The following is a 22,222-nucleotide window of genomic DNA, read 5'->3' as shown; positions in this document are numbered from 1 at the left end:
TATGTGATGTGATTGATGTTAACTAAACTTATAGAAATCATTTCACAATTTATACATCTATCGAATCACGTTGTATACCTTGGACTAATACGGTGTTATATGGCAATTATATCGGGGGGGGGGGGAGGTCCAAGAGTCCAAGACAGAAAAGATGGAGAAAGAGGCAATGCCATACAGTTAGCAGAGGACCCGACACATCTACACAAGTCTTAAACTGAGATTTGCAGACCCAATTAAATACTCTGGCATTTAAGAGGCGATACCACCCTCTGGCGGCCCGGATGGAAACGGCACCTCCCCACAATACAGAACACTCTCCCAGGGGTCGTCAGAGTTCCAGGAGTTCCACCCCGAAAACTCCGAAGACCGAAATGTTCATTCCTTTAAGTGATAATGTAGATGTTCTAGCTGATTTATAAGATGTATAAATTTCTAAAAAGAGGATAAGAGGAAGAAAAAGATGCTCCAGGTGAGGATCGAACTCACAACCTCGGCATCGCTCCGCTCGCACTGTCGTATAAGTACCGCGCGCTAACCGATTGCGCCACTGGAGCTCCGGCCGCACCCTCGCGTCGCGAGGTCCTTCAGTCGTTCTTGGCCACGTGACCTGGCTGGACAACTCCGCCTTTTCTGCATATGCAAATAAGAATCCTTTGGTTGACCAATGGAAGAAAGGGCGCTACCAGTTCCGGATTCTCACGCCCCGAAGGCCCTTGCTGTAAAAGGGAAAAATCTGAGAGGCGTTTGGAATGTGGGGACGTAGCCTGCCCGGGACTCGTCTCCTCATTAATATTCAGATACGGGGGCGGGGTCTTAACCCTTTACGGGCTGCCCGGCCGGAAGGCAGCCCCTCCCCCCCACGGGCGGGAACAGGATATGAGCCCGGGCGGCTGGGGGGAGGGGAAGCCCCAGGCGACCGCCCCCCGCCTCACAGCTGGGACCGGACTCTCCCGCTACAGATGTGGCGCCTCTGCCGCAAGAGCCCCGCGGTACTCATCCTAGAGCCTTAGGGGTCCAACGTGGTGGACTCCGGAGTCGCGAGTCTCTGCACTGCGCCCTGAGAGACCCCAAAGAGCAGGCTAAAGGAGCCCAGATATCCAGGCGCCCAGCGCCCCCTCCTGGAGGAGCCGGGAGTCCGGGACAGCAGCCCTGCGCGATCCTGGAGGCCGAGCTTCCTGCACCCCGGTTTAAAGAACTTGGGATCCCAGGCCGGTGATTACCTCCAAGGTTCCCAGATATCCGAGCCCAGATATCCGAACTCGGCATACGGACTCCTAGCACCCCAGCCAGTGTGTTTGGGGCTGAAACTCCCACCACTTCAAGGGGACCCAGGAATTTGGGACTCCCCTGCGCTCCCGCCTGGAAATGATTTAATCTCTGCTCCAAGAGTTAGGGGAACTCAGGAATCGCCTCACGGCCCTATCTAGAAGACTCGGGAATTTGGGTCCCCGGCGCCCCATCTGAGACCCAAGAGTCGGGACTCCCAGCATCCCTCATTTAGAGGACCAAGAAATTCGGACCGCTGCAACCCATTCTCCGAGAGACCCCGGATTCTGGTTCCCGGAGCCTGAGAACCCGAAGTTCACGCCCCTGACTTTGAGAGACCCAGGAGTCCGGCTTTGCGCCTCCCCAGGGACCGTGCTAGGGTCGAATAAGAATCCAGCAGCCTCGGTTAGGGGCTGGAGACTCCCGGGGAGGTGAGGGGGGAGGCGAGGGGCCCCGACGGGTTGGGGGAGGGGGCGGCGCCGCAGCCGCTGAACAATGAGGGGGCGTGCCGGCGGGGGGCGAGCGGAGGCGCCGGCGGGAGTTTGGGTCTGGAGGGGTGTGGGAAGGCGCTGGGGACCCGGGCTGCGGCGGTGGGGACAGTAAGCGGATCGCGGAGGGACTGGTTGGAGGAGGGGTGGTGGGTCGAGGGCTCAAGGCCAGCGCCCCAACTCGCAGCCCTGGGCGGGGGAGGGAGCCGTCTGGAGGACCCTGGCATCCGGTCCCCCAGCCTCCTCCGCCCTCCCCTGGGACCCCGCGGCCTCCCGCCCACGGCTTTTCCCAGCCCTGCCCCTCGCCCTCGGCTCCAGCCAGAGCCCAAACGTTCCCAGGATCCCTGAGCCTCCAGCCCCAGCAGACCAGACTCCCAGCTTCACTCTTCTTTGTCTCAACCTTTCCATCTTTTTCTCTGTGTAATCTCCCCTTGTGCCCCTGTTTCTATCACTGTGCCTCCGTCTGCCCTATTAGTTACTCTCAGGGGGTCCCTCCTGGGGTTTAGACCCGGCTTCTAATTCTCTGGCCTAATCTGTGAGTGTGGGTGGAGGGGGAGGCTGATGGGGCCCTGATATACCAGAAGGGAATCTTTCTGCAGCAGCCGCTGAGCCGCTCAGCCATGCCCGAGGGAGCCCGTGGCCTGAGCCTGTCCAAACCCAGCCCTAGCCTTGGCCGTGGCCCCACAGGTGAAGTGTGTGACTGTGCAGCTGTGTGTGAGACCCAGACAGGTGAGCGTGCAGGGGAGGGCGGGGTCCACTGGGCATTCGTTCCTTCAGTCCACGCACTGTGCAGGCCTCTGTGGCTGGCGCTGGGCAGTGCTGGCAACACAGGGTGACCGAGACAGTTCCAGCCCTGCCTACACAGAGCTCCAGATGTAATGGGGCAAATGGAACCATCCCCGGATGCTGACAGTCCAGAGGGGGATACCCATGGTAGAATGAACGGTCAGGGCTGGGACAGGGTTGGGGGGGGGGAATGGAGAAAGCCCCATCCGCTCACTGTGGGAGCCCAGTCAGGGAGGGCAGTGGTCAGCTTTGTGGAGGAGGGGACATCTAAAGAGAATTGAAAGATGAGGAGGAATGAGTTGAGAAAAGCAAGAAAGAGTATTCCATATGGAGAGAACAGTGTTTGCAGAGGTGAGAGGGGCTGGTTTTTCTTAAATAACTGAAACCAGTCGAATAGGACTGGAGTGTGAGAAGTGGTGTGGCTATGGGAAGAGAGCAGAATGGAAAGGTCTCAAATGGCCACGTGTCATAGCGCCCTGTGGATCTGAGGAGTTTGGACTTTGTCCTGAGGACATGAAGGGGTTATACTTGGAGTGACAGGGTCAAATGGGCAAGTTAATAAAGATCTTCCAGGCTGATACATGGAGGTGGATTAGAAGAGTAGAGGCCAGAGCCCAGAGAAGACCCTGATGGGAGAGGACTGGACAGGACCAGGGTGGCGCAGTGGGGAGAGGAGGCGGGAGCCCAGGGGAAAGATATTGACCTGCTGTGGGTGAGTGTAGAGCCGAGAGCACTCAGTTGGGGAGCCCCCCTGATCTCCTGCTCCACACCCCCAGCAGCCCCTGCATCCGCTGCCATGGCCTCCCCCCGAGGTTCTGGGAGCTCCACATCCCTGAGCACGGTGGGCTCTGAGGGGGACCCCGCTCCAGGGCCCACCCCAGTCTGCTCAGCGTCCAGGCCAGAGCCCCTTCCAGGGCCCCCCATCCGCCTGCATCTGTCACCCGTGGGGACCCCGGGTTCAGCCAAACCCTCGAGGCTGGAGCGAGTGGCGCGAGAGATCGTGGAGACAGAGCGGGCCTATGTCCGGGACCTTCGCAGCATCGTGGAGGTGAGGCAGGCGGGCACCTGAGCCCAGCGGGACCCCAGGCCAGCCCTCTACCCCCATAACCCCGGTCATCCCTACAGGACTACCTGGGCCCTCTGCTGGATGGTGGGGTCCTAGGGCTGAGCGCGGAGCAGGTGGGCATACTATTTGCCAACATCGAGGACATCTACGAGTTCAGCAGGTCAGAGGCGGGAGGGATGGGCAGGGGCACCAGCCGGTAGGGTCAGGGGCGGTGGGCTATATCCTAATCCAAACCTTGGATTCCCGTAGTGCCCTGTCCAGGCTGGTACCTGGGGTGTAGTGACATTGGGCAGGGATCGTGATGGGGAGTGAGGAACCAGAGTGGTGGAGGGTAAGGTGGCTGGGAGCCTGAGAACCCAGATGAGGTCTAAATACTGGGATGGGTCTCAGCACTATGTCAGGTCTGGGGTCACGATGAATCCAGGGCTCCTGTGAGGCCTGAAGATCATGCCAGTGTGAGCATTTGTGTGACCAGCTCGGCCTGAGAACCGGGTCAGTCCTAGATAAACCAGATGGGTGACCGGGACCCAGTGAGGAGGATGCTGGGGTCCAAAGCTCACGACTCCTCCAGGTGTCTTCATGAGGTCTGCAGATTATTATAGATCTGAGAAGACATGACAAGATCTCAGGATCACAGCAGGGTCTTAAGATCTTCACAGCTCTGAGAGTCATGACGCCCCTCTCCCAGGGTTGTATCACAAGACACCCCCCCCACCTAGGCTCATGCTGACTCTGACAAGATTTTGAGCTGAGGAGTAGGACACTGTCCGCAGACAAATTCTGAGCAGGTTGCGATCTCCTGTGTCACAGTCAGAAGACTCCCTTTGGATATGGTGGCCCCTCGAGAGATCCTGGCTGCCACCAAGGCCCCAGGCTTCTGGACTCCTCCGACAGGGGGTTGTGGGGATGGGGCAGTCCCTCAGCGCCCTCTCTCCCTCACAGTGAGCTCCTGGAGGACCTGGAGGGCAACAGCAGCGCGGGGGGCATCGCCGAGTGCTTCGTGCAGAGGGTGAGGTGGGGTGAGGGCACGCAGTCTGGGAGGGGGCCTGGGTCAGGGAGGAGCAAGCCTGGGCTAGGCCGGGGGGCGGGGGAGCTTGGGAAGTTGGAACCTCGGGTCTCCCTGACTCCCGTGTCACCCGCAGAGTGAGGATTTTGACATCTACACATTGTACTGCATGAACTACCCGAGGTGAGGGGTGAGGAGCCCCTGCTGGGCCCCAGGCCTTGCCCACTGACTTGCTGTGCCAGCCAGCCTCCCTCCACCTCGACCCATCCAGCTCCATCCCTGCCAGACCGTGATAGTAACTGATCTCTCCCTAAGCTGCCCTTGACCGCCCTGCCCCCACCGCCAGCCCCTGAAACCCCACCCCACCCCACCCCAGCTGACCTGTGCTGTGCCCCCAGCTCCCTAGCCCTGCTCCGGGAGCTGTCACTGTCCCCGCCCGCAGCCCTGTGGTTGCAGGAGCGCCAGGCCCAGCTCCGCCACTCGCTGCCCCTGCAGAGCTTCCTGCTGAAACCGGTTCAGCGCATCCTCAAGTACCATCTGCTGCTGCAGGTGCGCTGTGGCCCCGGGGGGCTGCTCGAGGAGGACATAGTCCTGTCCATTGGCCACCTGGTGGGACGTCTGGAGGGTGGCCCCAGGACAAGTCCCTAGAAGCCGGGGCAGCAGGTGGGGCCAGTGGGGACTGGCGCCAGCTGATCCCACTCTGTCTCTGTGTGTGTGTCTCTGTCCTCTGGGTCGCCACCTCTGCCCCCACCTTCCCATTGCTGTCTTTCTGTCTGTTGTCATTGTCATTCTTCTTGTTTCTGTCCCCTCCCTGGGTGCCTGGTGGCTGCCTGGCAGGAGCTAGGCAAGCACTGGGCGGAGGGCCCGGGCACCGGGGGCCGCGAGATGGTGGAAGAGGCCATTGTGTCCATGACCGCGGTCGCCTGGTACATCAACGACATGAAACGCAAGCAGGAGCACGCCGCGCGCCTCCAGGTGAGCCTGGGGGGGGGCTCAGGGTTGCTGGATGGGGGCAGCGGGTGGAGGGCCTCTGGTGGGCGTGATCAGCGCTGCAGAGGCGGCCTCTGAGGGCAGGCTGGACTGCACAATCCTGTGGCTCACGCCCCCGTCTTGGTGTGTGTGCACTTCCTGTCTTGGTGCGTGTGCCCTTCTGTGCCTTTCACACCTGGCGGGGTCCCGGCAGGAAGTGCAGCGGCGGCTGGGCGGCTGGACTGGCCCAGAGCTCAGTGCTTTCGGAGAGCTGGTGCTAGAGGGCGCGTTCCGAGGTGGCGGAGGGGGCGGACCCCGACTTCGAGGGGGCGAGCGGCTGCTTTTTCTGTTCTCACGGATGCTACTCGTGGCCAAGCGCCGGGGCCCGGAGTACACCTACAAGGGCCACATCTTTGTGAGTTCAGGGTTGGGGGCGAGGCATGTCAGGGGCAAGGTTCATTATGTATACCTATACCTATATACTTCTGGGGGGGGCAGGGGCGGGGTCTGCAAAGGTGGGGCCACCCAGCTCAGAAGGGCCAGGGTTTCTTGAGTCCAAGGATGAGGGGTGAGACCTGCAGGATGCAGGTGAGGGCGGGGGGGGGCTGGATTTGCCTACCAGCCAGGCATCTTCTTGAGGGGAGGACACCATCTTGATCAGATGAAGGCGAGGGGCTGATGAGGGAGGAGAGCAGAGCCCTGCCTGATGGGGAGGCTCAACAGGGGGAAAGGGGACCCGCCAAGTGTGCAACCTTATGGGGCACATCTTTCTATGAGGTAGGAACCGGTTACCTACAAGGGGCACACTGCTGAGTCCAAGGGCTCTGAGCTTGCTGCCCCCTTTGCCCCCCCCCCTCCAGTGCTGCAACCTGAGCGTGAGCGAGAATCCTCGAGACCCTCTAGGGTTCAAGGTGTCCGATCTGACCATTCCCAAACACAGGCACCTGCTCCAGGTGGGTGCAAGGTGGGGCTGGGCGGTCAGGGCTCCCCTCAGCCTCTAGACCTTACACCAGGCTCCCAACCACCCCTGTCCCTCCCCCAGGCCAAGAACCAAGAGGAGAAGAGGCTGTGGATTCACTGTCTTCAGCGCCTCTTCTTTGAAAACCACCCCGCCTCCATCCCTGCCAAGGTACGGCTCCGGCCATATCCGTGAGCCCCGCAAGACCCTGAGGGCAGGGGGACTCTCTTAGACCTTGATCGATAAATTGCAGAGTTCCGTTGCCTGGGTTTGAATCCCCGCTCCACCATGTCCATGCTCTGTGACTTCGGGCAAGGAGGGCAACCTCTCTGGTCTCCCGTTTCCTCACCTGGAGGAATCAGCACCGACCCCACGGAGTTGTGGGGATTACTAATACTCATCAGTCACGTGACATGTCTCACGCGTACGGCACCCGTTATCGGGACTGTGAGTGGGGAGTTCAGAGACAGGCCCCCTGCCACACAACCCTCACCCTTGTCTCTTTCAGGCCAAACAAGTTCTCCTTGAAAACAGCCTGCACTGTAAGTTGGGGCCTTGGGTTGGGAGGATGTGGAAGTAGAGGTGTTACTCCCAAGGAAAAGTAGATGATCGGGTTCCAAATTTCTCCCCATAGGTGCTCCTAAAAGTAAGCCTATCCCAGAGCCCCTGACACCCCCACTTGGGTCTCCCCGACCTCGAGATGCTAGAAGTTTCACCCCTGGACGAAGGAACACAGGTAAAGATGGAACCCTGAGCTTCCCCATGCATCTCCCCCAGGAACTGTGCTCCCAGCCTTCTCCTCCTTCAGGAGCCTGGAGCTGGGCTGTTCATGGGCTTCTAATCTCCCTCTCCCACAGCTCCGTCTCCAGGACCCTCTGCTACCCGCCGTGGCCGCAGACAGTCTGGTGAGTGTCCTCCCCCTAAAACTTGACTAGAGAATGCAGTGGAAGCTGGACCCTTGACATCACTGTGTCCTCTCCCCAGAGCCAGTGAAGGACCCGTACGTTATGTTTCCACAGAACGGTAAGTGACTGCCCTGGCCCAGACAGGCCCAGCTCCGTCTGTCTGTCTGTCTCTTCCCAGGGGATGTCCTGTGTGCATGGGGGCAGGATGACAGGGGCAGTTCGTCAGCTGTCAAGAATGACCTTGTTCCTGCATCTCACTCTTTCTCTTTCTCATCTCTCCATCCCCAGCTAAGCCTAGACTCAAGGTAAGAAACACTCTAGGACAGGGTCTGGTGACCTGGACTCCTGGGTCTGGGAGAAAGGGATGGGGCCCTCGACTCCTGCCCTCCATCCTCTCTCCTTGCTCACAGCATGCTGGCAGTGAGGGGGAGCTCTACCCCCCCTTAGAGCCTCAGCCACCAGTTCCAGCTTCCGGAACCCCTGAGGACCTGGAGGATACTGGACCCCCCACGCTGGAACCCTCTGGAACCTCCATCACTGAAGAGATCCTGGAACTGTTGAATCAAAGAGGCCTCCGGGATCCAGGGGTGAGCTGGGCATCACATGGTGTGCTTGGGGCTCTTGGCTGGGGCAGCCACAGCCCGGGGGTCAGGGGTCCCGGCCCACCCTGATATCTTTGGCCTCTTCCCCAGTGCCCACTGCAGCCATCCCCCCACGACATTCCCAAGTTCCCTGGAGACTCCCAGGTGCCAGGCGACAGTGAAACCCTCACATTCCAAGCCCTGCCAGTCCGGGACTCTTCAGAAGAGGAAGAGGAGGAGCTGGAGATGGACGAACGGGGGCCTTCCCCACTCCACGTCCTGGAAGGGCTCGAAAGTTCCGGCGCGGCTGAAACTCCCAACGTTCCCGGCCTTACCAGAAGTCCAGACGCACCCAGCCTCCCTGAAATTCCCGGCCTGTCTGAAATTCCCAAGATTCCCCACCTTCCGAGCCTCTCTGACATTTCCAGGGTTTTCGAAATGCCCTGCCTTCCAGCCATACCTAGTGTCCCGGACATTCCTAGTCTCGCCAGTGCTCCCGCCCTTCCCTGTGACTCATGGCTCCAGGGACCTCTGCATGGGCCCGATGAGGCCCTAGCCGCCAGGAGAGAACTGTTCCCGGGAGGCAGCTCCGCAAAACTGGGAGAGCCCTCAGACGGCAGGGCAGCGCAGGAGGAGGCTGAGGAAGGGGAATCGTTCCCAGACTTCCAGCCCCAGGATGTCCCCCAAGAACAGGGATTCCCAGATGAGCTGGAATTCCGCTCTTGTTCAGAAATTCGGAGTGCCTGGCAGGCACTGGAGCAGGGGCAGCTGGCCCGGCCAGGTTTCCCAGAGCCGCTGCTGATCCTGGAAGATTCGGATCTGGGCGGAGGCAGCACAAGTGGGAAGGTGGGAGCCCCGAGTTCGGAGAGGGCAGTTTCCCGAGTGCGAGAGTTAGCCCGGCTCTACAGCGAGCGGATCCAGCAGATGCAGCGGGCCGAGACCCGGGCATCAGCCAATGCCCCCCGCCGCCGGCCCCGCGCTCTGGCCCAGCCCCAGCTGTCCCCCCGCCTGCCCCAAGAGCAGGCTGAGCCAGGTGAGGTCCGGGTGTGTGGTCAGCAGGTGTGTGGTCGGCAGGGACGGCCCACGCTGAGATCTTGGGCCTGACTCCTGTTCTTTCTGTGCACACAGGGCCCCTGCCTGCCTTTGGACACGTGCTGGTATGTGAGCTGGCCTTCCCGCTGACCTGTGCCCAGGAGTCTGTCTCTCTCGGTCCTGCCACCCGGGTTCAAGCTGCCACGCCTTTGTCTAAGCAGGGAGGCTGCCTGGGTGGCCCGGGTCTAAATGCTTCAACTTTGCCTGAGCGAGACCATCTGGGCATCCACGTTCCAGCTGCTACCCCTCTGCCGGAGCAAGGAGGCCTCTGGAATATACAGGATGTGGCTGCAGCCAGCACAGCCTTGCCCCAGCAGGAAGACCCCCCAAATGTGCAGGTGCCGGCTACAGCTCTGCCTGATCAAGAAGGCCACCTGGGAATCCAGCTTCCGGCCACCACGCCTTTGCCTGAGCATAGAGGCCATATGGACACCCAAGTTCCAGCCAGCCCAGTTCTGCCCAGGCAGGGACGCTGTTCTGACGTCATGGTTTTAGCCACCGCCACTGTGCCCAAGCAAGACGGCTCCCCACGTAGCTGGAGCCCGACCAGTGCCCGATTAACTAAGCAAGGAGGTTCCAGGGATGTTCCTTTCCCAGCCGGCGTTTACGACCAAGCTGTCAGCGCTTCGCTTACGCATGGAAGCAGCCTGGACCATCCGATCCCAGGCAATCCTCCACTGCCCTTGCAACATGACCCCCCGGATGTTCCAGTTCCGGGTGCTTCATCTGTGCCTGCCTGTGGAGGCCCCCCAAGCCATCAGATCCCAGCCAGTGCTCCACTGCCGTTGCCCCAAGACCCCTCAGACATTCAGCTTCTGGGCACCTCACCCTTGCTTGCACCTGGAAGCTGCCTAGACCATCGGATCCCTGCCAGCACCCCACTGTCTTTGCCCCAGAACCCGAATGTTCCAGCTGCCACACCTTTGCCCCAGCGACCAGGCCTCCCGGACACCCCAGTCCAGGCCCTCCCACCTTTGCCCAAGCAGGGAGGCCTCCCAGACATCCAGGGTCCGTCTGCTGCATCTCTGCTTCAGGAACAAAGCTTCACAGACCTCCAGGTCCAAAAATGTACACCTTTATTGGAGCAGAAGAGCCTCCCTGATGTCCGTGGTCCGGCTGCAACACTTCTGCCTGGGCAAAGAGGCTCTCAGGACGTTCAGGGCCTGTTACCCACCCCAGGTCAGACCACTGTGGTTTTGTCCAAACCGGGACACCGCTTGGCCTCTCCTGTCTTCAGGTCAGAGTCTTCAGAGTTGACCCCACCCCAGAGTCCCCGTCCTCCAACCCGGCAGCTCCTGGGCCCCAATGCAGCTGCCCTCTCAAGATACCTGGCAGCCTCGTACATCAGCCAGAGCCTGGCTCGGCGGCAAGGGCCTGGGGGAGAGGCTCCCTCGGCCTCCCGGGGTCCCTGGTCCTCCTCTGCCCCTGCATCACGGGCTCCTTCACCCCAGCCCCAGCCCCCACCTCCCCCAGCCCGGAGACTCAGCTATGCCACCACGGTCAACATCCAGGTTGGGGGTGGCGGGCGGCTACGGCCCGCCAAGGCCCAGGTCCGGTTGAACCACCCTGCTCTCTTGGCCCCCGCCCAGGAATCTATGGGCCTTCTCAGGGCCCAGGGAGCTCCTGATGCCCCTTTCCACATGTGAGCCAGGAAAAGCAAGGACTTCAGCCAGATGCCACAGACCCTCAGAACTTCACCCAGAAGTCCAGACACTGAACACGGGTGTGAAAATTGCTGCAGCTTTCCAACTCCTGGGAGCTGCTTTAGCGAATGGTCCTTTTTACTTACCTTGATTAACTCAGCAGGGATGGGGAAGGGGACGTCATTAATATTTTGTTAATATTATGAAGTTATGTATCTCTTCCCATTGTGGAGGCAGTGGGGGGATGACAAGACAATGAATGCAAAGGTCTGACACAGCACGAATCGGTGGTTCTGAAAACAAGAGTAATCTCAAACTTCGAGAATTACTGACAACCACCCATTATAATCTGGTGTCTGCTTTCAGAGTTTATGAACTGCTCGATGCCACCCAGGAAGGCCGAGTTAAGCAGCTTTGTTCCAGGTAGACACAGAAGTCTATTCCCTTAGCAATTTATCCAGCTCACATGTCCTAGCATCTCCTCTGTTCAGCATCTCTGTCTGTCCATCAGCTGTCTGTCCATCTCCCTGGCTACCTGTCCCATTTTCCAGTCCATATGCTATTGGTTTAGTCAACTCTACCCTATTCATCCATCCATCATCCTGCCCCCATTCTCATACCCATTCATCCATCAATCCATTCCTCCATTACCCCACCTGTCCATTTAATCCAACCAACCCTCTCCATTCATCTGTCCCTCCATTATTTGTTTACCCATTCGTACATCTCATTCACTCAACCGTCTAATCCATTAGCACAACCACCCAACATTCTCTGCCATCCATCTGTTCAACCATCCAACCGTTTTGATCTCTCTCCATCCATCCCTCCTTGATCAGATTCTTCTGGTTCTTGCTGCTGCAAAGTTTCAGAGACTGTTCCACACTAACACGAGAGTGAATTGGGTTTGGAATTCTAGGAAGTCTGTTCCACATCTGATTTCTCACTCCCCAACACATTAATGTTCCAGTTCTTGTGCCCACCTACACACCCCCTCGCTCTAGTTTGGGACCTCTCCAATGCCTCAGTATGCCCCCACCCCCAAGAAAGAAATTCAGGTCAGAGACAAAGGCTTTTATGTTTGAGTCATTCTGCCCCCTCCCAGCAGTGGCATGCCGGGTGAGCAGCAGAATTTAAGCAGTTTCTTTGGTAATACTGGCTTCATTGAATGCTAAACCTCTTGTACTTAGCACATTGTCTTATTTTTCCTGGAATTCTCTGAGGCACCACAGTGTCACAGCTGAATTCAAATGTTGACTTTTCTAGTTGGTGTATGACCTCAGTCTGGGTTTTCTCAACTGTGCCAGTTGAGAAACTGTACAACAGTACCTGCCTTCTAAGATCACTGTAGAGATTCAGTGAGCACAGCCTCACTTCCCAAATGTATTTGAGTCTCTGACTCACTGGGGCATTGTTCAACTGACAGATCCCCCCAGGATCCTGGATCTAGTTCCAGCCTATGGAATTAGAATCTCCAGGGCGGGAGCCTAGGAGTCTGAAATTTTAAGAATCAGCTANAGGGGGGGGGGGGGGGGGGGGAAGTGAAGAGAATATTGAGTACTAACTGCATAGCACAGGCATTAGTCACTTTATATGTGAACTCATTCCCTTTGAGTCCTCCCAGTGTCCCTAAAAGGCACGTGAGGGTGGTTTCTGGTTCTCACTTTAGAGAGGAGCAAACAGGCATAGAGGAAGGGATTTGCCCAGTCACATAGCTAGGAAGGGGCAGAGCTGGAACTCAGATCCACACGGCCTAGCTGGACTCCACACTGTTAAGTGCCTATCCTGTGTCAGGCATGGTTCGGGAACCACTTCCCTCCCAGATAAAGCTTATAGCCTTGTGCTCCAAGGGCCCTAGGCGATCCTCAGCAGAGTCAGGTAGCCAGAACAAGGCCTAGCTCAATAAATGTTAGCTGCTGGCTTCTATTCAGTCATTTATTGGATGGTTACGGGGCCATACGGCAGAGCCTGGGCCCGCTCCATTGCAGCCTGCCTGAGTCAGGACTGAGGCTGGCGCTCCCCTCCTCCACCCCCAGCTGCACATTCCCAGCTGAAGGAAAGTTCTCAGCCTGGCCTGGGCTCCCAGTGGCGCCGGAATTCCTGGTATTTGAGGAGGCGGCAGGGAGGGAGAAAGGGGCTGTCTACTCCAGAGCCTCCAGCGGGAAAGCAGAGGCGAGCCCCCTCTGCCTTTCCAGATGCAAGATGCATCCCAGCTGTGCCTCTGGCGGGGAGCCAGGAGCCCCGGAAGGAGGGGGTCTCCAAACCCCGGAGGAAAACCAGGGACACCAGGCTGGCTTCTGCCCCTCCCAATCCCTGCCCCCTGGACTCCCTTACTCCCAGCTGGCAGACTCCCGGCTCTCCTTCACAGCCCCAGCCCACAGCTCCTCAGGAGTACCCCCCTTGTTGGTCTGCTACAGTCCACCCACTGGGAAGTCCAGCCTTCCCTAAAGCCATACTTGGATCAGGCTCAAAAGTGGGAGGGTAGTGCCCTGCTGCCCTTTTTGGGACATTTAGCTTAATGCCAGCCTAACCCTTAACCCATTAACTACATCTCCAACGCAAAACTTGGCGAGCCGCAGTTAGGTGACCACTAGGCTATTTTCTTACCCGATGTCTGCCTGCCGCCAACCTCACAGGAACAGTGCTTAGCTGGGCACCTAGTTAGTGCCAGTCAACCCCACTGGCCCACAGGCAGCACTGTCATCTACTTCCTGTGCATCAGTGCTGTCCTGTAGATTTTTTCTCACCACGGAAATGTTCTCTCATCTGGGGAGCCCAGTATGCCAGCCACATGTGCCTACTGTTCTGAGTGGGGCACATACAAAAAGGGCAACTGGACAGTAAATTTCAAGTTCCTTCTTTTATTTAAAAAAAAAAAAAAATTGTGACACTTTCCCCCCCTCCATCAATGTCCAACTGCCATCCAATGTTCTTGCCAGCACCCCCAGCAGCAGGGAGAGTAGTGTGGGACCCCGCCTGGGTACAGACAGCCGAGGCATCAGGCTGGCTGCAAGGCTCACGTGGGCAGAGCCCACTCAAGGAAGCTCATTGGCTTCCTGCAAAAACACAGAGGGGCGGGGGAAGGACCAAAGGTAATTGAATCCACAAGGAACACTTTACTTCCCTATACATACACCAGTGCTGTCCCACAGAACTTTCTTCGACAATGGAAATGTCCTATGTAGCCCAGGAGTAGCAAATGAGAGCCCGCTACGTGTTGGCTCTTACTACACCGCACGCACAACGGATGAACAAGTCAGACACACGTGCTGAGCCCTGTAAAAACAGTCACCACAATGAGTGTAACTGGGACTGTTCCCCAGGAGGGAGTGCTGACACCCTGAAAGATGAACCAGTCAGGGGGACTTCCCTCCCCGCTGCATCCCAAGCCTGTCTCCCTACAGGTTGGCATTAGGAAAAACTCCTTTCCAATTCAGGCACGGCTCTTAGTGGTTGACTTCAGAATGCACCCAGGAGGGTTCTCTTGTCTTTGTATGCAAGTTTACTGATCTTACACGTTCCACCGCTCCTCAACATGCCATTTCACAGCCGCAAAGGGACTGAAAAAAGACAAACCCACAAGGACACCCCACACAACCAATGCCCCAGAACCACTCTACCTCCACTGTGCCTGCACACTGGACTCTATTGGGGGTGCAGGGAGACTGGGAGCAGGCCTGCCTCTCCCACCCATCCACACTGATGCTGGGGTAGTGTCTTCTGGAAAGGATTATGATCCAGACTGGCATTGGGATGGGGTGTTTTTTGCATTTCTTTTAGTCCGAGACCCACCACAAACGACCAAAGCACAATCTTTGAAATCTTAAGTCCCATGACAATTGTTTATTATAAAGGTGAACCCTCATCCTCAAGATAGGCTTATCGGTAGGATTTCTGGTAGCGAGCACGGGCACCAGGACCGCCAAACTTTTTGGATTCGCAGCGCCGGGGATCAGCTACCAGCAGGGTCCGGTCATACTGGATGAGGATGTCTTTGATCTCCTTCTTGGAAGCCTCATCCACATCTGGGGATGAAAAAAGAGTGAAGACTGAGGTAGCCATGGAAGTGCCCCCCTACTCTCTGGGGCTACAATGGGGGCTGATTCTCCACTTGCCACCCACCCACCCGTCAGGAAGAAGCCATTCTCACTCACATTTCTGGTAATAGGCCACCAGGGCTTTGGAGATGGACTGGCGGATTGCTGTGAGGGAAATACACGCAGGAGAGTGTTACCAGCTTTATGAAGGCTCAAGAACAGGGCCTTGCTCTCAGAGCCAGCGCTCCGCCCCCATGTTCCTGGGACTCACCGTAAATCTGGGCCACGTGACCACCACCCTTCACTCGGACTCGGATGTCCACCCCAGCAAATCGCTCCTTGCCCAGAAGCAGAACAGGTTCCAGTAGCTGGAGGAACAGGGGGCATGATTTTAGATCACAACCCACGCACCTGAGCGAGCCACCTCAGGGAGCACCTGACTCCTCCTCTCCGAATAACTTCTGCCACCACGGACGTCAGAGCACCAGTGGACGAGGAGGAGGGCGTCACTGCAGACCCCTCTGCATGACCAGGAGAGCAGGGAGGATCTGAAGACCAATGAGACTGCAGAAGGCAACCTGAGCTGAGCCCTCGTATTTGGTCCCCCTGGACCTCAAGAGTCCTCATCTCTAGCACTGGTTCTTAAAGAGTGCTGGCATTTTAGGGCGCCTGGGTGGCTCAGTCGGTGAAGCATCTGCCTTCGGCTCAGGTCATCATCCCAGGGCCCTGGGATCAAGCCCCACATCAGGCTCCTTGCTTAGCAGGAAGCCTGCTTCTCCCTCTCCCCCTGCTTGTGTTTCCTCTGTCTGTCAAATAAGTTTTAAAAAACTTAAAAAAAAAAAAAAAGAGAGAGAGAGAGTGCTGTCACTTTAGCTCAACAAGGCAAATCTCTACAGCCATCAAGGCTGCCGAAAACCATGAAAAGCCACTCCTGGGCCACGTCCAGTATCTCCTCCACTGAGCTCTCCTCCCAGTCCTTTGAGCCTCCCATTTCCAAATTACAACAATACTACACCAACCTGTGCCGTGCTCTCCCCTTGCCAACTCTAGATCTTCTGCAGGTGCCTGGCTTTCATTTTACCTCCTTTGGGTCTCAGCTCACAGATTCCCATCTCAGTCCTGATCCTTCCACCCAGGTGGAAGCCTCCTCTGGGCTCCCCCATCCCCGCCCGAACTAAGTTGAGCAGTGTCTGGTCTTGGGTCCAGTCTGCCTCCTCCACTGGACTAGGAGCCCTATGAGGGCAGGGCTTGGGGACACCTGTGTCACTGCTGTGTCCCCAGCACTCAACACAGTCTACACAAGTAAAACCTTCGTATAACTGACTATCGATAAGAATAAACACAGTAGGAGCACCTGGGTGCCTCAGTCGTTAAGCGTCTACCTTCAGCTCAGGTCATGATCCCAGGCTCAGCAGGAAACCTGCTTCTCCCTCTCCCACTCCCTCTGCTTCTCTCTCTCACTGTGTCTCTGTCAAATAAATAATATTAAAAAAAGAAAGGAAAAGAAAAGAAACTGAGGCCAACAGGCAGAGGAGGAACCCCTTTCACAGCAAAGCACGACAAACCCAAATTCTTTTACTGTTCTTCCGATATTTAATCACTAAGCACCTACAGTGTCCAAACTCTACTTTTAGATACAATGTTTTAAGAAACCAACTGATTTCCGTCCTCAGAGATTGTATACTCTAAAAAGGAAGAGACCTTAGATTGTAAACACAACACACGTCCCCCCTTAACTTACTGCAAGAGACCAGGCTGCACAAACTCCCTTTGCCCTTCGTTCCCCAAATAACTGAACTAACAAATGTCCCGGTTTTGAAAGCAGCCTTTTAATCTGCACGTTTTCACTCTGTCCACTCTTTTATCACAATATCTGAACCCCCCGAAAATCCAGTTCTATCTCCAAATGCCCCTTTTTCTGTCCCCAACTCAGCTTCTAAAGATCCCACTGTTAATAAGAAATCCCTCAGCTTCCAAGACCAATGAATTCCAGGAACCCATTTATTTAAACCTCTCTCTAAAGCCCTCCACTCATCCCAAACGCCCACCCTCAATGCCAGCACCTTGTATTGCAGCGTGCGCGGCTCGATCATCTCCAGGGGCCGCCCATTCACCTTGATGAGGCCGTTGCCCCGTTTGCAGTGCGCCACGGCTGTGGCCGTCTTCTGTGGAAAGCGAGGGACAAAAGGAGCCACGTGAGCTTCGGCCCCCGACTCCCATATCGACCCCAGAACCTCCCTGTAGGCCCCTACAGACCCCGGCCTCCCTCAGCCCCTCTGATCGGGCACCCGACCTACCTTGCGTCCGAAGACTTGCACGGACTGCAGAGGGCCCTTGGACGGCATGACTGCGAACGTAGGTAAGAGGCCCTCACCGCGCGGCGCCGCAACCGGAAAAGGAAAATGCGGGGCCACCCCGGCCGCTTTTCAGGGTCTGCGCAGGCGCTTTGGGTGCTGCGTCGCGACGAGAGAGCGCTTTACGGCTCATATTGCAGCCAGGGGGCGGGACTTCGGAAGAGCGGCGGGAAGGTGGGCCCAGGACCGGAGGAGGCGGGACCTGGGAGTGGAAGGGGCGGGGCCTGAAGTGCTCTGGGAGCTATCGCGGAAGAAGGGTGAGGGCGGGCTGTTCTTCAGTCTCGGTCCTCGTTGGTCACCGCCGGTTCATTTGCATTTCGGCTCTTTAATAATCATCTTGCTCTACCCTAATATCGATTCTCATCCTCCTCTAAAGAGGGTCCTTTTACCCCTTACCACTGGTCATCATCCTCCCCTGTAGACTCCATCCTATCTAGACACCCTTCTCCCCAAATCCTCCTCCATCAGAATCCACAGCAGGAAGTCAAGCAGGATTTCCAGATTCGGGATTCAGAACCCATCTCCTCCGAGAGTCCTCTCCGAGAATCTCTCCTTTTAGCGCTCCTCGCGAAGAATCCAACTTTCACCAGAATTCCTTCCTTTTAGAGTCTCCTCTTCCCTGAATCCCCCTCTTCAGAGCCCTCACCCAGACTTCCTCTTTCCCCGAATCTTCCTCCACTCTGCCCGCAATCCACCTTTCCCAGAACAGCCCCTAGAAATCCCCTTTCACAAAATCTCTCGCTTTCCGAGCCCCCTCCTTCAAAATCTACATTTCCTAAGAATTCCTTTCCCTTAAGAGCCTCCTCTTCCCAGCAACTGGCTTCCCCTCAATTCTCCACTCCTTAGAGACCCTCCCTCCAGAATGCCCCCTTCAGGGTCCCTACCCTTGAAATCCCTCTTTCTCCAGGGTCCTTCAAATAATCTCTTCATTCCTTCCCCCAAATCACCCTACTCTCTAGGCTCCTACCCCACAGAATTCTCCATCCCCAGCATCCCCCCCTTCCCCGCCAGCCCATCTGAGGAATCTCAGGATTGAGTTGCCCCTTTGCTGCCGCCACACTCAGGATACACCCTTCCCAGTCAAAAGGCTTCTATCTCAGAGTTGCAGAGAGCTCAAGGTCGCTTCAGTTTCCCTGGCAGCACTGAGTCAAAGGTCCAAGGTTCAAAGGGTGCTGTTGACTCACCTTGCGCCTGGAAGGTGGAGATGGGTGGAGGTTTGTGGGCGGGTCTGTGGCAGGAGGGAGGATCCTCCAGCCCAGAGTCCAGCTCCAAAAGGGTGAGAGAGGGGAGAGGTGGAGGGAGGGAGCACCCAGAGGCTGACCTGGGGGGACACACAGACAGATACACAGCACAAGAAAGACAGACACACATGAAGGAGAAAGACAAAGAAGGGGCCAATGGAGAAGAGGAGAAAGAAGATAGACACAGGGGCAATTACAGATGGACCCAGAAAACACAAGTGACGGCGATTCGGAGGCAGAGAGGCCAGCCCTCAGAAAAAGAAGACAGACAGGTACAGGGAAGCATGGAGATTCCAAGTTATTTGAAATATGGAAATACTTGATACAGAAATAGAAGTAGAAAGGACAGCAAAGCCCCCCAAATATGCACCTGCAAACACAGATAAAGCCTAGCAGGGGTGTTTTCCAACGAGAAGACAGGCCACGGAATTCATGCACTCTCACACACTCTGTACTGCTTTATGGACCTCTTGGGGGAGGGGGTGGGATGGGACTTCCCCATACCCTCCAATCTCTCTGGACTGATCCTCCTACCCTTGCTGAGTCTTATATCTTCCTGTGGGGGGTGGGGGTGGGGGAGAGGTGTCAGGAAACCCTCTGACCTGGACCCTCCCTACTGTAGGGTGACCATCTTCCCCGGCCTCTTGGAGAACATTCCCTGAGTATCTGTGGGTTGAGTGGAGCTGGGCAGGAAGGGGTCAGGACACTTCAGTCTTCTAACTTGCTCTGTCTTTCTGTACTTCTTGCTTCCAGGGCGCTGGGCTGGGACCAGAGAAAGCCTTGGGAGTGGGCAGGGTGCCCGTGTGGCCTCTCTGGACCATCCTCCTGCTGGTACGGCCCTTGGGAGGCCTAGGATCACCCCTCTGTCCTCGGGAGCCTTTCTACTTCCTTGTTGCCATCATGAAGATGCTGGTGAGGAGGAGGGAGGGAAGAGCCAGCAGGCAGGCAGGGAGGGGGTGGGGGGCATGTTTGAAGAAGGGTCAGGCTCTCCCCTCCAAAATCTGATCCTTCTCCCTGACCCAAATTATAGGGAAACAAAAATGATGGCACTCTCTACACCCCAGATGATCTCTCGGTGAGTATTTCATTAGCTCCTTACTGGACCTTGGAAGTTTAGGGAGAATCCACTAGGCTCAAAACACACGTTGGGGGCAGGAGGCAGTGGGGCTGGTATTCTGGCTGTCCAGCTGCTGACCCAACTCCCAGCCTTCACAAATACGTTTTGTTCACTGCTGTCTCCAACACCTGTTGTTGTTGTTTTTAAGACTGATTTATTTATTTATTTGAGAGAGAGAGAGAGCGCACACACGCACAGGAGCAGTGGGGAGAGGGAGAGAATCCCAAGCAGACTCCCCACTGAGTGTGGAGCCTGATGCAAAGCTCAATCCCATGACCCTGAGATCATGACCCGAGCTGAAACCAAGAGTTGGATGGCTGACAGCCAGCCAGGCACCCCATGCTGTCCCCAACACCTAGAACAGCGACTGACACATAGCAACAAAGGATGATGATGGTGTTGATGATGATAGCTACACTTAAATAGTGCTGCTTCCACCAGGTACTGGTCTAAATGCTTTAAGTATATTAGCTTATCTACTCTTCACGGTGACCCTATGAGGTAGATAGGGCCACCGCGTATGGATGTGAAGAATGTACACTGCACAAGGATCCCACACCACCAAGGGCAGTATTCATACCCTGGATATATTTGTCAGTTTCTGGTAGATAGCAGTAACGTATCTTGTTCTAACAAGCACTTCCAAGTATTTTAAGAAAGAAAGAAGTGTCATTTTCTAGGTATAGGCTAGTATCAGCCCTGAAGGTAGAAATCTTCAGAGTTCTGTTTTACAGATGAGGAAACTGAGGGCCAAAGAGGTGAAGGGGCTTATCTCAGGCCATGGTTCAGAAACCCTGGGGTTGGGGATTTGGGATCAGATCCTTGCCCAGAGACACCAAGTCACTCTGTCCCCACAGGTGTGTCCTGCTGAGACTCTAGGGTGCTTCCGGCTGGAGCTGTCTGTGATCCAGTTCGAAGAGGGCCCATCCTTGGGGATTGCCGTGTTCCGGCTACAGCGTCTGCTGGATGCACTGGGGTCCCGGCTGTGGGTGACTGGCCAGGGCCCTTGTCCACCCTGCGAAGGACATCCTCAGAGACCTATCCCACTCTTTCTGGCCAAACTCTTGGAGTTGTTACAGGGGGCTTGTGCTCGGCACCGGCCCTCAGCATGAGCCTGAGAGGACACGGACTCCCTGGTACTGCTGGAGAGGCTGGGTAGAGAGAAGGACAGAGAGGACTTGGTCTCTAGCCCCAGCTCCCAGCCCTAAGCCTTCTCCTTATGGGCCAGAGGACTTCATGTGCAGCCCAAGGAGCCAAGGGGAAGAGGAAAAAAGGAGGAAAATAAGATCCAAAGCTTGAAGTCTCTGACCTCCTGGGGTGGAGGGGTTAGATAAATTGGCCCCCATTTGCCCCTGTTCTCCCTCTTAGATACTCCCCCGTCTCCTCTTCCAGGAAGGGACAAAGCATGGCACAGGTGTCTTCTAACCTAATCCCACCCCTAGAACGCAGGGAGAACCTTGTACCTCAAGTCCCTGAATGCAAATAATTACCACCTGGAGAGAGTTGAAGAAATACTGATGGCTAGGCCCCAACCCAGAGCTTTTGATAATTGGTCTCTGGTGGACCCTGAACACCATAGTTTTAAAATCAACGTCATTGAGGTGTAATTTACATATAGTAAAAAGCATACATTTTAAGTGTACATTTCAATGAGTTCTGACAAATGTATACACACAGCCACACTTCCATCACTCCAAAGCATCCCTCATGCCCCTTCCCAACCTTCACCTCCAGCCATAGACACCCACTAATCTGCTTTCTGTTTGTATAGATCAGTTTTGCTTTTTCTAGAGTTTCACAGGAATGGGATTGTAATATTGATATATATTATATGCTAGTGTCTGGCTTCTTTCACTCAGTATGATGTTTTTGAGATTCATTCATGTGCCTATCAGCAGTTTATTACTATTCCCTTGTATAGACACACCCCAATTTGTTTATCCACTGTCCTCATGATGGATATTGGGTTGTTTCTACTGCATAGCGCTCTTCTTGCATCTTCTTATGTACCTCTGCTGTTGAGCGTTAAGAACCACTGACATACCAAGGAAGAATTTTCTATGGGGAGGAATTTACTGTTCCTTCTCGTCCCTGGAGTAAATGTCTTCCCGTAGCAATGTCAATAGGCATTTTTTATCTGGAATCCTATTTTGAAGAGCTGCTGTTTAAAGGAACCGAGCTTATAGAAGGGGAAACATTTTTATAGAGTGATCAGCCCCTCCCCAGTCTGGGACTGTTGAATCCAGGAGTGTGTGCTTACATAGACACGCACCTGTGGTGTAGTCATTCCCCGGTAGCTGTGAGCCAGCTGGTGGCCCAACCACACCATGCTACCCTGTAACTAGGTGCATATTAAATTTCTTTCAGTTGAATCCAGATGTCTCAATGCTTATGCAAGAAATTTTAGCAATGTGTTTTAAAAGTTTCTGATTTGCTTACCTCTTCCATCAGATCCATTTTTCTTATCTCTCTCTCATGCCCAGTCCTCTTTGCCACCCTCAGACAAATAAGTACTAATATGTAAATTCACACTGATTTAAACTTAGGGATTTATAAAGGAAAACAACGGTTTTCAGGGTCACCCAAACTTGGGGAGGCATCTTAAGTCTGCCACAGTGCAGTTTATTTTTCTGACCTTGTCGACAAATGGGGGTACTTACCTCCTAGGAATGTTTTAGAGGGTCTAAGAGGTAAAGTCTGATTTATTTGCTAA

General features: G+C 55.7%; 3 protein-coding genes and 1 non-coding gene across 14 annotated transcripts; 2 read left to right on the top strand and 2 right to left on the bottom strand.

Moving 5' to 3' along the window:
* Positions 1-461: 461 nt before the first annotated feature.
* TRNAI-UAU lies at positions 462-554 on the bottom strand. Its single transcript is given in 2 exon segments — positions 462-497; positions 517-554. It is a non-coding gene; the product is annotated as a tRNA-Ile (tRNA).
* Positions 555-869: 315 nt separating this feature from the next.
* On the top strand, positions 870-12,686 carry PLEKHG2 (pleckstrin homology and RhoGEF domain containing G2). 11 transcript variants are annotated; one of them, XM_034639454.1, is made up of 19 exons: positions 870-1,671; positions 2,357-2,441; positions 3,320-3,588; positions 3,666-3,766; positions 4,549-4,615; positions 4,749-4,795; positions 5,011-5,161; positions 5,450-5,587; positions 5,796-5,996; positions 6,442-6,534; positions 6,624-6,710; positions 7,048-7,081; positions 7,174-7,275; positions 7,397-7,444; positions 7,524-7,562; positions 7,733-7,749; positions 7,855-8,031; positions 8,137-9,058; positions 9,154-12,686. In XM_034639454.1, the coding sequence occupies exons 2-19, from the start codon at positions 2,375-2,377 to the stop codon at positions 10,761-10,763; spliced, it is 4,170 nt and encodes a 1,389-aa protein (XP_034495345.1). In that variant the 5' UTR covers positions 870-1,671; positions 2,357-2,374; the 3' UTR covers positions 10,764-12,686. The 11 variants fall into 11 exon arrangements, with proteins under 11 accessions (XP_034495345.1, XP_019663625.1, XP_034495344.1 ...); XM_019808066.2 differs by having other exon boundaries at positions 2,357-2,483; positions 3,317-3,588; XM_034639453.1 differs by having other exon boundaries at positions 2,354-2,441.
* Positions 12,687-14,636: 1,950 nt separating this feature from the next.
* On the bottom strand, positions 14,637-17,146 carry RPS16 (ribosomal protein S16). Its single transcript, NM_001304899.1, is given in 5 exon segments — positions 14,637-14,785; positions 14,915-14,962; positions 15,069-15,165; positions 16,861-16,962; positions 17,095-17,146. Coding segments are annotated over 5 exon segments (441 nt in total). The 5' UTR covers positions 17,143-17,146; the 3' UTR covers positions 14,637-14,639.
* A 121-nt stretch (positions 17,147-17,267) lies between these two features.
* LOC109490907 lies at positions 17,268-22,149 on the top strand. The gene is made up of 5 exons (XM_019808069.2): positions 17,268-17,325; positions 18,489-18,664; positions 19,146-19,304; positions 19,423-19,467; positions 20,367-22,149. Exons 2-5 carry the CDS (start codon positions 18,521-18,523, stop codon positions 20,619-20,621), a joined length of 603 nt encoding a protein of 200 aa, XP_019663628.1. The 5' UTR covers positions 17,268-17,325; positions 18,489-18,520; the 3' UTR covers positions 20,622-22,149.
* Positions 22,150-22,222: the final 73 nt, after the last annotated feature.

Source organism: Ailuropoda melanoleuca, chromosome 12 (assembly GCF_002007445.2).
Source record: "Ailuropoda melanoleuca isolate Jingjing chromosome 12, ASM200744v2, whole genome shotgun sequence".
Classification (NCBI taxonomy): Eukaryota; Metazoa; Chordata; class Mammalia; order Carnivora; family Ursidae; genus Ailuropoda; species Ailuropoda melanoleuca.
Note: the sequence above shows the minus strand (reverse complement) of the source record. Positions and strands in the feature narration are given on the sequence as shown.

Bases quoted from the DNA above. Each gene is read 5' to 3' on its own strand.
- PLEKHG2 (XM_019808066.2), top strand. From the start codon at position 2,375: ATGCCCGAGGGAGCCCGTGGCCTGAGCCTGTCCAAACCCAGCCCTAGC. The intron at 7,082-7,173 runs GTAAGTTGGGGC...TTCTCCCCATAG, and splicing joins CCTTGAAAACAGCCTGCACT to GTGCTCCTAAAAGTAAGCCT. The intron at 9,059-9,153 runs GTGAGGTCCGGG...CTGTGCACACAG, and splicing joins CCAAGAGCAGGCTGAGCCAG to GGCCCCTGCCTGCCTTTGGA.
- LOC109490907 (XM_019808069.2), top strand. From the start codon at position 18,521: ATGAAGGAGAAAGACAAAGAAGGGGCCAATGGAGAAGAGGAGAAAGAA. The intron at 18,665-19,145 runs GTACAGGGAAGC...TCTTGCTTCCAG, and splicing joins CAGAAAAAGAAGACAGACAG to GGCGCTGGGCTGGGACCAGA. The intron at 19,305-19,422 runs GTGAGGAGGAGG...CCCAAATTATAG, and splicing joins TTGCCATCATGAAGATGCTG to GGAAACAAAAATGATGGCAC.